Source organism: Corvus brachyrhynchos, unplaced genomic scaffold, assembly GCF_000691975.1.
Source record: "Corvus brachyrhynchos isolate BGI_N302 unplaced genomic scaffold, ASM69197v1 scaffold10, whole genome shotgun sequence".
NCBI lineage: Eukaryota > Metazoa > Chordata > Aves > Passeriformes > Corvidae > Corvus > Corvus brachyrhynchos.
Window position 1 is genome coordinate 8,026,504 of NW_008236180.1, and position 14,834 is coordinate 8,041,337.

At 40.8% G+C, this 14,834-nt stretch overlaps 2 protein-coding genes across 4 annotated transcripts in view; one reads left to right on the forward strand and one right to left on the reverse strand.

Moving 5' to 3' along the window:
• The window catches only part of SPO11 (SPO11, initiator of meiotic double stranded breaks), a 219,238-nt gene that overhangs the window by 21,990 nt on the left and 182,414 nt on the right, over nt 1–14,834 (reverse strand). The window contains exon 1 of one of the 3 annotated variants that reach the window (XM_017734792.1): nt 3,513–3,688. The exons of the other annotated variants lie outside the window; for them this stretch is intronic. The gene's annotated coding sequence lies outside the window, so the exon portion shown is untranslated. Of the gene's footprint in view, nt 1–3,512; nt 3,689–14,834 lie in introns of those variants that run through there. 3 annotated transcript variants of the gene reach the window in all.
• Nucleotides 14,660–14,834, forward strand: part of BMP7 (bone morphogenetic protein 7) — a 43,558-nt gene continuing 43,383 nt past the window's right edge. Inside the window, exon 1 of the mRNA XM_008634969.2 lies at nt 14,660–14,671. Within this exon, the coding sequence (XP_008633191.2) occupies nt 14,660–14,671 (12 nt within the window). The remainder of the gene's footprint in view (nt 14,672–14,834) is intronic.

Below are 14,834 nucleotides of genomic sequence, written 5' to 3' on the forward strand. Positions count from 1 at the left end.
TGGAAGCTACACACTGTATTCCTTCCTTTCCCCCCTATATGTCAGGTTTAAAATCAAATAGAAAAAATCAACTTGTAAACTCCTTAACATCTGGGCACACACAGGCAAGTTTTACTTCCTTTATATCCCTGCAGTCCCACTAATAATTCAGCCCACGAGAACCTGAGATCATAGTTTGGCTTCAAGGAAATTCAATGTACTGGAGTACACTAAAGAGATACACCACCCTTTCTCACCACTGGAGGGAACATTTTTGCCCTAGCTTGACAAAGAACTTGGGTGATAAAATAGATTATGGAGAATTTGATATACGTGTAAATGCTTCCAGATATTTAATCAATGGGGAAGCAGTGGAACAGGTTTAGGCAGCCTACAGGTTGATGACCTGTTCTGATAAAACTTGGCTGGACTATTGAAGTCATTCAATATCCATCCCTGCTGTAGTTTCTCATGGCCAGCTACTTACATGGAGCACAGATCCCTGATTTTATTACCTTTTAACTTGCCACCCTCAGACAGGTTATTGCAATAGGATATAAGAAAGAAATCTGAAAGCAATACTGAAGTTTTACCTATCCAAAAAGACCCCCAAAAAACCTCAACAAAAAACAGTCCCCCAAAAAAACGCTCAAAAACCCCCCAACAACAAAACCAAACCATTATATATCCAGATTGGGATGGAGAGGAGGAAACTGTAGGAAATGTTGGCTATGAGTCCTACTATATGCATAGACATGAAAACTTGGCTGCCCACTCTATGAGCTAAAAGGTTGGATAGTAACAGTGCTCTAGCAAAGATTGAACCCTGGGGCTTACTGTGAGGCAGTGATGGATTTAATGGGCTGGGTGTGTCTAGAGGGAATGAAGGAGATTCTTCTCAGGACGTGCATGCACTTGAAACTGTGTGGGGTTTGTGCATCTCTGTTAAATGATTTGAAAAAACCATTGTGTGATCAATGACACACACACCCACCCCTCCTCACAACACTGCCCTGCACGCAGGATACTCTTATTTCTGTCCTTACAGTTCCTCCCGCAATCACAACAGGCTTTTTCGGAGCTTAGTTTGATTTCTCATCTTGTTTAAACTCCTTTAGTGTTCATTATTTACCACATGTTCAGCTGTGAACCATTTCAGCCCTTTCCTGTTACAAATAGAAAGAAACCTGGTAGATTAGAGTGCAACTGAAACAAAAATGCCCAGTGCAAAGGCTAATGCTATGGTTTTGCCTCAGCAGCAGGCTGCATTAAAAAGCACATTTCCATTTACGCAATAGAAGATTTTGTTAGTCAATAAATCCCTGCAATCTCAGAGGAAAGAATTAATCTTACATAATTGGAGTTTTGTTTCAGGAAATGAATTTATACTAAGAGATTCAATCTCTTAATTAAAAAGATTTAGTGTGTTTGTGTTCCACTTAGCAGTTTTATTTGTTCTTTAATTTGCAGGAGTCCATACTGGGAAATAATTGAATGAAAATGCCAAGAGGAAAGGGATGTGCATACCAGGTCTTTGTGCAGACAAGAACCAGGATTTCTTGACCTATGCTACTAGTTTTGACTGTTACTGTTAAAAGCAGTCAAAACCAGTAGCAGAAAATCTTTGTATATGGCAGTTCTCTGTGTGTAAAATGAAATTCAGCAGTAGGTTATCTCACAAGGCTGCTGTTAGTGCTGGAATCCAAGGAAGGAGCAGTTGGCAAATGCACTACTGGTATTACCAATGTAACAAAATCAAAGAGAGCAGGATAAGATTTCACACGTGGGAAACACTGCCTTAACAAGAGCCTTTTTCAAATGTCTTCCTCTCCTGATAAAAGATGAGGAAATTACTTGTAAATGAATTAAATTGTGTTACATGAGGGAAAAAACCGAGCTGCCATCTTTGTATTCTGCCAAGAGGAGGAAACCAGCATTGAGCTGTACTAGGTACAAAAATGTTTGTATATTGAGAGTGATCCTGTGTTGAACTTGTGTCCCAGTGCAGGAATTTTGTTTGCAAAAGAGCTACTGGGATTGTTCTGCAAAGGCCATCCAAGCCTACGGACCCCCCTGCCCTTCCCAGGAACTCTGGCTGCTTGGCTTACTCTTTGTGGCTGTGAAGTCTGAAAAGAGTTCACAGAGGAGCAACAGGATCAGAATTCCCCTCTCATCTTTTGTTGCAGGAAAAGAAAATGGTTTGATGCAGTCCTCTAAAAACTGAACTGGACCACAAACAAACCCATGTTACACCCATAAAACCATTGCCTTCCTAAATACTGGAATTAAAATTTTTAAACTTGCTGTTTTCAACCAAATATACCAATATCTTTTAGACCTAATTAAAAATTACTCTGGAACTATCATTTGCTATGACTTAAGTATGTATTCCATAAGTTTGACTTCAGCTTCCATTGAAAACTGATGTAAGGAGGCCCTCACCCATGGACACAGGCACATATTTCATCCAACCCACCACTACCAGTTCCAGGTCATGCTGATTAATGCTTTTCACATAAACACACTTCTTATTTCAAATGTTAATGCCTGCTTAGTGCAAGGTGAAAGTCTATCCAACGATAGAATCCCTTAAGAGTGTTAATTAAACAGGACAATAATAATCCACTGGTGATTTATAGTGAGGTGGATTACTAGTGCATAGTGGTTGGTCTGATAGGCATTTATTGCCTACTTAACCATTTAAGTATAACAAAAAAAAAATCATTGTGGGACAAAAGGTGATGAATGTTTCTGCTAAAACAGTCCATTAAGATGATTCATTAACATTACAAAGAGGTCTGCAGCCTGTGTGCCACTTGGAGCCTTTAAAAGTCTGGGAAAGTGAGAGGCATTACCATAGGAAATGCTTTATGCTAAATGTGCGCTGATAGAATCTAAAGTCCACTTTCTGCAGATAACATCACTTTTTACATTTTGCACTACAAGGTCTAAGGATGCTTTGTACTTCTCAATTCCTCGAGAATGTATCTTCCTAACAGAGGAGAGGAGCAATAAAAGTCCCAATGCTCTGGCATACATTCGCATCCCTCACACTTCCCTTTGAACTGATGGGCCTGGAATGCTGAATCGCTGGTTACACCACTGCGGAATGACATGGGAGCCATGAGTTATAGTCACAACAGCTACAGCTTTATTAAATGCACACCAAATAAAGCTCCTATAATGATCTTTTCAGGTCAAATAACAGCAGATGCCTGCTGTGCGACAGCAAGGCGGTGTACCAGCCACAACTGCTACAGGAATTGTAGGAGGGTTAAATCAGCGTGTAAATGTATCCAAAATAGCAAAATAAAGTCTTCAGTATTTTCCTAACAAATTATTCCCTGAAAGTGGAGCTAATGAAGCTTGGTTCTTTATGGATTTATGCTGCAGCTCTTACACCTCCCTCTTGGAATAACCCCTGTTGTCCTCCACCATATCCCACTCCAGTCCCTCCAGCCCCCTTCAACCCCTCCAAGCTCTCACCTCCCCCCTGTAAGAACATGCAGGCTCCCTTATTCCCTGAGGAATACCGTAGCATGCCTTGGCATCTTCTCCTAGCCATTCCTTGACTTTTGGTTTTGATTTGGCAGCTGAATGAAGCGCTGTTTTCACCAAGGAATATCAGAGCAATGTGCAAATCATCGAGAGCCTTGCTGCTGTCAAACACAATGAACAATTGCTGAACTCTCCCTTCTTCCTCAGTGAGAGCATTAATAAGGATTCCTTCCTCTCCTTAGGTGCTAATTCTTGCAAAACTGGTAAGGACAACTGGTAGGTGTCTCCAAATCATTTACATAACCTGTGACAAATGTGTCAGCATCTTGGAAACTGGGTCAGACAAATAGACAGATTGTGTAAGTGATTTCCCTAGGGAACCAGACTAAGAGGTGTGATAGGATCTACACTGACCAGAAGTCAGTAGAATCTTGTTTATAGTGGGTACAGCACCTGTCCAGACTACCTGCATGGTCTCAAAAATGAGCTGGACCAGGTTCTAGGAGCACAAGACACTTGTACCAGACCTAATAAATTCTGCCTCTCAGTAGATAATTACCCTGTTTTATTTCTCAGTCAGCAAATTAGCACAGCTATACAAAATCCTGGCCTGGAGATGACTTAGATAGGTTTGATGTCCCTTCATGGCATGAATTTTCACTTCTAGATACTTCAGTTAAAAGTGAAACATTACAGACACTGAATCTGGACAAGGTGATGGAGCTGAGGGACACATGTGACATCAAACACATCACGCATAGCTCCTCCCAATACTGTTCAATATTTTCTAACTGCCTGGGGAGTTGGGCAAGCAGCATTTAATTCCGGGTGCCAAATATATTTCCACTTGATTCTTCTAGGAAACAAGGCACTGGTTGTACTCATGATCTGTGACCAGGCTTTATTACAAAGTGTCCTGTGCTGACCTCATCTACAGAAATGGGATAACTGTTTCCAAGCAGGGCCATTAACCCAGTAATCCAAAAGCCAGTCTCAGACATGATAAACATCTTTCAGATGAGCTATGCTGATTAATGAATGGAGAGTGCTGAGGCCTGGAGCTGTGGGCTGTTGAAACCCATGCTCCCCACCTCTGCAAACGCCTTTAGAGTCCCCTGGGACACTTGCAAGTCTCAGTTCTTAGTCAATAATGCCCAAGGGTGCCCAGCGCTGGAGAAGTGCCTTTGTGGGAGGATCAGGCCTGGGTGTAAGGCAGACGCAGGAAGGAAGGAATACAAAACAGTGGGAGGCTGGCAGGAGCACAGGCTAAACCAGAAAGAGAAGCTGAACATGTGTGTCCAGTGGCTTGATGAGATTCAGAGTGGGAACAAGGATGAAAGGACTGGATCGAAACATCCATGTTTGCAAAGCAAAGGAGAAGGGTTGAAATTTCAACCTTTCAATGTGTTTTCTGATTTTCCCCCCCACATACTGAATTTAACCTAATTTCACTAATAGCTGAGAGACAGTGGTCAACATTTTTTATATTTTACTCTGGATATTCCTTACAAAGTTCCCACAAATTTAGCTGCCAGATTTCATCACCCCAGAGCACATTTCATTTGTGATCTCTTCTTCAAACTACAAAAATATTGAAGGTAGACACCTCACATTTGTCGAATACAGAGAAAGATCACACCTCAGAAAAGCTGGTTGAGAATTTTTGGACAAAGTGTTTTATTCCATCAGAAAATGCTGGCTTGCAAAAAAAAAAATCAAAATTTTTTAAAGTAATGTGCTGATTTCCGTGGAAATACAGTTAGGTAGGTTCTGATATTTCCATGAGAAAAATCTGTTCTGAATGAGAATGGAGTAGAAATTTGGGTGGTGCTTTATTAGACTCCCAAAGTCAGAATAATATCCAAATATGTGCTAGCACCCTACCAAACTGAACAGAATAACTGTCTATTCTCCATGCAGCTACTTTATTTTGTTTAAAAAAATAAAAATAAAAATTAAATTCCCCAGGCTGAAGAGAAACTGCCTGATGAAACAGCTGGTGACTAAATCTCACCTACGAAGCTCAGGACTCCAAGCAAGCTCTTTTTCAACCCACTACAGAGCCCAAATTTTAGTCTGACAAAAATAATGTTGAAAACATTATGTCAAATGTCTGCTCCAAATCCCATAAAGCACTCCTTGGACAGGGCCCAAGTAAATACCCTAGCCACTGGATGTTGGCTATTCTGGGATGTCTCATTCTTTGTATTCATGTTTTGTTTTTTAAATCATTCTGTGACAAATCTAAAACAAATGTCAAAACCGTTAATTTTTTTATACACTAGATTTTTTTTCTGTTTCTGGACAACTCTAATTCTCAGTGCACCACCCTTAACTCTTCGATTCATTTCTTCTCTTATACCTTGGTCCAACTTGCTGGCCTTTAGAAGAGCGAGAGACATTTAGCTCTTGCATAGGGAAAACTCATTTGATTTGTGCATTCTGTATTGTCCTATATCACTGATTTTTAAAATTACTTCACAGGCCTTTGGGGCCCGTGAGCTGCTTTTACAGGGATCCAAAAAGGTAAATAAGACACATTGCTTTGGCATGACATAAAGAATTGGCTGCCACCAAAGTCTGCAAATTAGAAAACATTAAAGATCACTGCTTTATACAAATATACGTGCATCCTACTGCTGTTAGTATAGATTGAAAGCTTGCAATAAGCTTTTACTTGCACTGGGATAAAAAAACTATCAACATTATTAAAAACTAAATGAATCACAACATTTTTTGGAAGAGAGTAAGAAGAATACTTTGGCTCAGGAGATACATGTATAACCAGATCCATCACTTTCAAAAGAAAGCAATTTTACAACAGTCAAAGTTAATATAAAGTTCATGTTGTTACTTTTTCCTCATGTACCCGTATGAAAACTGGAGAAAATTATCATTTGACACACTTGTTTTTCAGGATTCACAGTTATCACATCTCTAATGTGATCCCTAAGCATGAGAGGGGTTAATCAAAACTCTAAATAGAATCTGCTTTACATGGCATTAAACACAGTTGGAAATAATTTTTTTTTTCTGATTAATTAATGCCCATAAACTTAGATAGATTCAGAAAACATGGTGCTTTTTCTGTCGATCCACCTGGACATCTCAACCAGAAATTCTCTGAGGCAGCAAATTTTAATCAGATACAGTTAATATTTTGTTCCTAGAAATTTTCAGTAAAAACAGTCTTCAAACGTGCATTTTTGAGAAAAGATGTGACAAAATGATTACTGTTCCTTCATGCTATCACGTTACAGTTACCACATTTAATCCTGAATACTAGAGCTACCACACTCTGGATGATGCCTACATGCATGCAAATATGAAAAATAAAGTCAGATTCATGGAAACAGGCATGTGCTCATGGACCTCGGCCATGCGGCTGTGAAAACAGCATTTTCACAAAAGGCAGGGTCAAGTCTCAGCTGCTCTTACTCAGAACTGTCCTTTAACAGGAGCATTTTCTCTACCCCCAGCACAACAAGGCAGTCAAGAGACAATTAGGCTCTGCAGTTTATGAGCTCCCTTGATGGCCAAAGTGCTCTTCCATACATACCAAATATAGTAAACAGTAAACGCTCAGCTTTTTGTTCTTGCCTCAAGGCTTAGAAACAACTTGCAAATCCTCTCAATGCACTTTGCGTCCCCATTCCTTCCATTAGACTTGCTAACAGTATCTTTCACAAAGATTCTTTTGTTTTATTGAAAATCTCTTAAAGATTTCTTTGACATTTCTCTTTCTCTCAGTATCCTGTCACAGGGTGCTGGACCTTCATCCTGGGACTTACCCAAATCCTTCCTTTTTCCAAGACGCACTGAAACCTTCCATCACACTCTTTTACAAAGGAAGAGTGTAGTCACTGTCCCTAATCAAAACCCAAAACCTTAAAGCTATGAACTGCTAAACTCTTCCCAGAAATGGCAGAGTGCCCTAAGGCCCCCGTCACATCACGGAATTTTTAAGGTGTTCTGAATATTGTGACTTTTCTCCATGATTTAGCCTTTATTCAATATGTGCTTCCTGTCTTAATGGATGTTCTCTCTTCTCTGTCCCCAGTCTCTTCCTATCTGTTTCCAAATAAAGCAGTAGCCCATGCTGTAAGTCAGAAATACTCTTATTAAATCCGATAGTAGAACACGAACCCCAAGTCCTCTCAAAAGAAACTGACATTTCTGCTTGCAAATGTAGCCAGTGTAATTCCCAAATCGTCCAAATTAGGGACTTTTGATGCCTGACTTGTCATCATGTCCCAATTACAGACAGTAAGATGCTCCGTAAACAGGTTTCTGTTGAAGCGGAAGGTCTCCTGTGCTGTTCTCCTCATGTATTCAGGACATGGAAATAGGGAGAGGAATAATCAGGAAGTGATTCAAAATCTCCATAGCCCTCATCTGTGTGAGGACAGACTGCCTGTGCTGCACGTTTCCTGCAGTTACTCAGCTGGAAGAACAGGAGTTTGGTCCTGTGTGGTTTCAGTTTATCATCATAACTTCAATTCCTGTAAGCATTAAACAGCTGAAACATTTTCCCTGTTAATGATAAACACGTTATTCACAAAGATGAATTTTACCCCCAAAACAAATGTGAGGATCTTTCTGGAATGTAAAAATCTTCTCTGGATTTTTAATTATCATAAGCTTAACAGATAGCAACTTATCCCAAGGAAATAAGTTAAATTTTTGTATGGAACTCTAAATAGTCTATTTTATAGCTCCTTGATTTAAACAAACAAACAAACAAACGAACATACAAACTGCTTCCTTCTGCTCTTTTCCCGACAATCCAAATATTTAGTACTCTTTATAGGATGCTAACTGTGGAAATCCATGCTTTTAAATTATGCTTTTTGGGTGCCTTGAACAACAAAAACAACAGATTCTGTCTTGCGGTCAGACCACCAGAGCGGAGTGAAGTGCAGTAACTCTGAGAGTTTCTGCCCCATGTTCTGCTCTGCTTGTCCTTTTGAAAGGGGGCTCAATGAAGAGCCTTGTTGAGACCTCCGCTGGTGCCACTGTTTATAGAGGGGGTCATTAGGAACAGTTTAGTCAGAACAAAAGGGGTTTTGTTTCTATTGTCCCGCTTGCAGTTTGACGATGTCTTAACTGAAAAATTATCTTAATAGTCTAACAGTATATATTCGCCTATGGGGCTCAGCAGCAGAAAGGGCTTTGGATGAATGCTGAAAAGATGCACTTGACAAAGCCAACTCAGTGCACGCTGAGCACCATTTAGGAAGCACATTTTTTCTGACTGAAAACTTAGAAGTGCCAGTCTCGGAAAGATAAACCCTTACAGCATTGCACTTACAACTAAAGCACCCTCCACAAAAGGGGCAGCAGTGACACCAAGCACTCCACACTCAGCCGCGGGGAGCCCAGGGAGGTTCCTGGGTGGCTGTAAACACGCACACCTCCACCTGCTCACACAGTGCTGCACCAACACACACCAGCAGAGGAAACAGGCCCTTCAGATTATTTAAAAATCCTCGGGATAAATGATTTTGTGCTACTAAAGGTCTGGGAGATTGCTTCATGCAGCCACTTGTAATGTGGCAAACCTCCTCCCTCGGCCGGACCGGGAGCTGGAACCTTTCCCCAGCCCTGGGAACTGGGGCCAAGCTGTGCTACCCTGCTCTACTTGGGAGGGGATTTTTTGTGGCCAGGGCTTTAGAGAGCCAAATGAATCTCCAGCTTCCATCTTGCTTCAGACTGGTTCAGAAACACTGCTATAAATCACTGCAGATATAAAGAAAGTTATTTTAGAGGCAGAACCAGAGACAAAAAAATGCACATTGTGTCTCTGCAGCCCCATGCAGCTTGGAATTGGGAGCTCGAAACTTCCAATTGGAGTGGGTCTAATGTGTATTCAAAATAGACTGTGAGAATAATTGTTCCTATGGAAATGAAATATAAATAAAAGTAGGAGCTGAGACCATATAAGATAATGTTGGACCAAATTCTGTTTCCTGCTTATTTAAATGCACGAGATAAGCCTCAACAGGAGAGAAGCTGTGGGCTGCAGCTGTTGTATATAATCCTGCTTCCTACAGACCTGTAAAACCAACAGTCTCCAAAGATCTCTCTGCTCCAGCAACACGAGTTTTATGATTCAGGGGCATGGTACATATGGTTCAGCATACACACCCCAATTTTCCATGCAACCTCCCCTGTTAGGATTACTAATACTTGTGGCATGAGTAGTTTGTACAGCAGCTGTGCAAGGGTTATGCAAGCATTTATGTACACATTGGAATAAAGGCACAAAATAATGGTTCTTTTGAGGTATTACTCTGCACCTGCCTGGAGAGAAAAAGTAAAGCCATCCAAATTCATCCCATTGCATTTACAGGTCAGGATCAGTTATTCGTTCCCTTTGAAAAAAATGAATATGTTTTATATGCTTTTTGTTCAGCATAAAAACAGCAGACATCTCTGCCTTTAGTGAATGCAAACAGCAGCAAACTGAAAAAGACAAAAATATGTGTTAATAAGAAGAATCTTGAATGTCTGTAGGAGCAAAGATCATAATTTATTGTAAGAAAATGTCACAACTAAGCAGATTTTTAGAGGCACATTTCCAAGGTGCTGTAGCACGATTCAAATCCGCTCCCAACAGTGACGTCCGAGCTCGTGCCCAGCATAGTTTTCACAAATATAAGCCTGAGATTTTAGATGTTCAGATTACAATGTTACCAATGAAGGAAATACCTGGACTTGTGCCAAAAGTGTCAACCAAATCAAGTGTGCACACAATAATTTAATAGTACAAAATTAAATTCAGTTTTCTTTGGGCTACTTTGGCAACATTTGAGTCTACATTAAACAATACTCCTATGCTGTATCTGTGCTGCAGAAGTATACTAGTTACATAAAGTTTAAAGACATTACTGAAATACACTGGTGTACATATGCACATTTACAAATGCTCATAGCAATATACAAACATATATCAAAAATATAGCACAGGCCGATATTCAAATTGTATATAAATGTACAATAAATGTAGCACTGCGAAAGTTTCAGTGACATGAACTCATTTCTAATGTTCTCTGAAGTCAATAGCAATAAAAGGATCCCTGTGGAGATCCAGTTTTATGAAGTGAAGGGCTGAACTGTGAAGGACTGGACTCTGTCCACCTTCCCCAGTTGACGAACATTAAATTCAGCCCCATAGTCCCATTTCATAAATCCTAAAATTCTATTTTAGCTTTCACTGCCATCCCCAGAAGTAATAATGCCTTTTTCACACCCCAAAACACAGGTTTCGTTTCTGACTCTCCTCTGACGAGTAGCATTGAGAATCAATACTTAATTTTTGTAACATGGTCAGTATTGTCCAACACAGCACTGCTCAACCCAGATCTGTACAAATTCCTGGATTAGAGCTAATATAATGGCTTTATCCATAATGTGATTAACTTCATGTTGGTGAATATGTTCTCAGTAATAATGCTGGAGAGATGAATAGAAGCTTTTGGTAAGAATGACCCAATATAACATAAAAAAAATACATGAGCTAATTATCTATTCTAATACAAATAACAATGCTATTATTTTTGCTGTATAAGTGTTTTCTGTGCAAAGGGCATAGACAAACAGTTCAAAATTGCCCAAACACATGCTATTTTAGTGGGACTATTTGGAAGGAGAAAAAAGTTTGCTATAATTTAGGACTTGCACTTTGTTCAAGACAAATGAGAGAAGATGCAAAACAGAATGGGAAAGAACCATGGTTAAAGTTAAAAAGAGGACATGAAAGTAGGAAGACAAGGAGCTTGAAAATGAATCAGAAGAAAAGAGGGAAAAACGCTTTGTGTCTGATTTTTGAAAAGTCATTAAATTAGTTTCTGAGCAGAGCCCCCACTTTTTACTGCCCATTTAGTAAAACTGAATGCAAATGGCCAAATTCTGCCACTGGCATATGCCTCAGATGGGTACATGAGGATGACAAACAAATTCACCAAGCACAAACCTGCACATTTTTGCCCAATTCTTGTTTTGTAATCAGCCCCTTTATTTATCTCCTAGGTACATGCTTTCAAATATACCGACTTCCACACAAACAAAAGAAATGGTAGTGGTTGGTACTAAACTCGGGTAAGAGTGTGCACACAAAGCTCGTGCAGATCAAAACGTTACTCAGTTGGTAATGCAGCTTGTGCAGAACCCCAGAAACATTGGGAGTTTGTTTTTATAGAAATTATCTGAAGCAGCAAGTGCCAACAAACAGGGATTACTTCATCACAAGCATTTAGTTTTCCTTCTCAAGAAGAGGAGGACACACTAAAGAAGTAGAGAAGAGTAAGAGGAAAAACTGGTTTCTTAATTGATCCAGGAAGGAGGAGGAAAAAGACAGTGACATGAAGGTGCCAATATTTCAGCAACCTGTGTGGAACTGATCCTACAGGAAGCAGGATAGGGTTTACACAGCAGGCAGGAAAGGAGGGAAGAGAAAGACGTTGTCCATGAGAAAAGGTACAAACTGGATTGTCTTTCTGTTTGAAAGGTATTTGAAATTCAAGCTCAGATCTGAGGGCTGAACTACTGCAGTTGGGGCTGCATCATCCTTTAATGTATCCAGCAGAATAAATGCTGCCCTTTGTTGTGTCCCAAAGCAAGATGAAGGCAAGAGCTGAGGACTTCACATCAAAAAGTTACTCTTTAACAAATTCACTTTCTCATCCCACGCTGCTGGAGTGGTTTTGTTATGCTGTTTTAAGCACCCCCATTGCAGACTATCGTGCATTTATTAAAAGCTGTACTGGTGCAGCAGGATCACAGAAAATACCATATAAAAGAGAAAACTTTCCCAACTGTTCCCACAAAAGCACAGGATACAGAATATAAAAGCAACATTGCCCCTCTTCTAAGAGTATATCCTGCATTAAATCAGAATATAGCTAAATGTGGCCTAACCCAGACAACTTAAACAGACAAAACAAGAAGGAAATAGATTCAAACATCACTTTTTCAAGAAATTTGTTAAATCAAGGGTCTCAAGGTTTACTTTTTGTCCTCTGCTCTTTCTCCAAAGACACCTATAGCTCCAAGAGCAGTTACCTAAGGTATTAACGAGTGAGCAGAAAAACCTCCCATACTTTTCTTTCTCTCAAGCCTGTTGCGATTCCAGATCACAACACTGACCTCAAGTTCAGCCAGTTTTTAAATGGGAGCTTCAAACAGTTCAAGTACAAGTAATTTAGGCAGCAGAGGCACCTGCTCTCCTGTCCACTGTTCCATCCTTGCAGACTTTTTAATCTCATATCCATGCCAAAGGCAAGGCTGCTTGTCCTCCTGCTACTTGATGAAAGGCCAACACTCACAACTGTGGAAAAACAATCTACAAGGAACAAAAAAGGAAGAGAAATCAAGTTGTCTGCAGCTGAAAGGGAGAGCAGAGAGATCCCAAATCATCTGTCTGCCCTTCCTATGGCAGCCCAACCCAGACACCCTCTCCTTGCCCCTAGCTGTGCATTCCTGTGGCCTCCCTCCTTCCACCACAACATGGAGTCAGGCAGAACAAGGAGCTGATCCAGCAGAAAATTATTTCAGCAAGACAAATATTCAAATGGTTAAAAAAAAAATCTTTTAAAACCAGAATCAGCTTTCTGGCCTGTAAGTGTTGGTACCAGCATTGGAGAGGGGTGGGGTTACCCAGCCGAAGGTCCAGACTGGGGTGGGATGAGAAAACAAACATCTTTCTCAGGGGGAGCCTGGCTTTAAATCAGCTTAAATTGATCTAGAAACCACACCCTCGGCAAGAAAAATTTAGGCAAATACATGCCTGGTGAAGAGCAGGTTAGTGCTGCTCCTCAGGAAGTACAAAAGATGCTGGAGAGTTTGATCTTAAGTGGGCAGCCAAAATTCAACTACTCTGGTGTTTTCATCGGGAAGGCAGCAACAGGGGCGATTTTTGAGCAGCCCCATTAGCACCAGTAAGTGTAGCAAGTGCTCTCATGATACATAAGGTGAATGTGGCTTCACAACCTCTCTGACCCCTCCATCCTCCCAGAGCTTGAGCCATTCCTAAACATGCGTTAAGTCTGAGCTAAGGGTTTAATGCTGGTTCCTCCACTATTTCAATAGTGCCGTGAGTCACCTCGATGCCTCAGTTTCCCTGTTATTAAGAGGTGCACATGCATGCATACAAACACATCATATCATTCACCATGTTTCCCATGCAGCTTTTTGACTGGCTACCTGCTGTTCATGCCAGGAGTTTAAACATAAAGAACTAAAAGAAGTGCTGAATATTAGTTTGTAAACGAGCTGCAGGATCTGGTGCTGGATACTACTGGATATTGCTCATCTGAAAATATTAGATGAACAATCTAGCAAAAAAACACCCCAAAAACTGCTGAGCTCCTTTATCCTCTACCCCTCTTCCTCCTTTGCCCAAGGAATGAATCTTAATGTCAGCATAAACTCAATGTATACATGTATGGTTTCTGAAATTACCTCAGGCTGGATTCAGTGACCCAAATGGACCATCCTGGCTTCCCCTTCTTTCCAAGTAAGATTTGGGAAGCATTAGTTTACATTTGTTATCTGAGATTATTATTATTACTAATTACTGTTGTTGCAAACATCTACTTGGGCTAATTGGGACTGGGGCTCCATTACTGTAGATATTGCACCCACCGAGTTTAAAAAGTCATGCTTTAAGAAGTTGACAATCCATTTCAAGGCAGTATCCCACAAAGGCACATACCAGCGAGCAGAAGGAAAGGGGAAAGCAAGGGTGCAGGGTAATGGAATGGCATAAGCCACCCGTGTGCACAGGTTGATAGCTTCATTTCAAGTAAATGTTCCTGGATTTGCCATTCTTGGAGAATATCTCCCCCTTCGGATTTCTAACGCTCCTCCATTAACTCTCCCCGCTGCCGGCTGGAAAAAGTGACCCGGGGCTCTGTGCACAGGGATATATACATACGTGTCTATGTACGTGAATATATAATCATCACGTTTTAAATTATTTAATGGTGTTGGTTTTGTCACGGACAGTCTCTTCAAATCTGTACTTCTTAAAAAAAAAAAAAAAAAAAGGAGGAGGCAGGGAAAAAAGTGTGTACGCGTGCTTGTGCAGACAGCCGATGTACTCGCATCTATAAATTCTGCGGGAGTTTGGGCCCCTTCTTTATACATAAACCGCCCTCCCTCCTGGGGTGTCTTCTCCTTAATGACGTTCACGGTAATTTAGGCGCTTGGGACCGGCTCAGCCTCTCGCCGAGCCCGCAGCCTCCACAAACATCCTGAAAAGCAACCTGAGCAGACGTCCCTCCTCGAGGCAGTCCCAGGGATTTTCTCTCCCAAGCGGTTTGGAGCGGGCGAGCGAGAGAGAGCGCTTGGGTTTT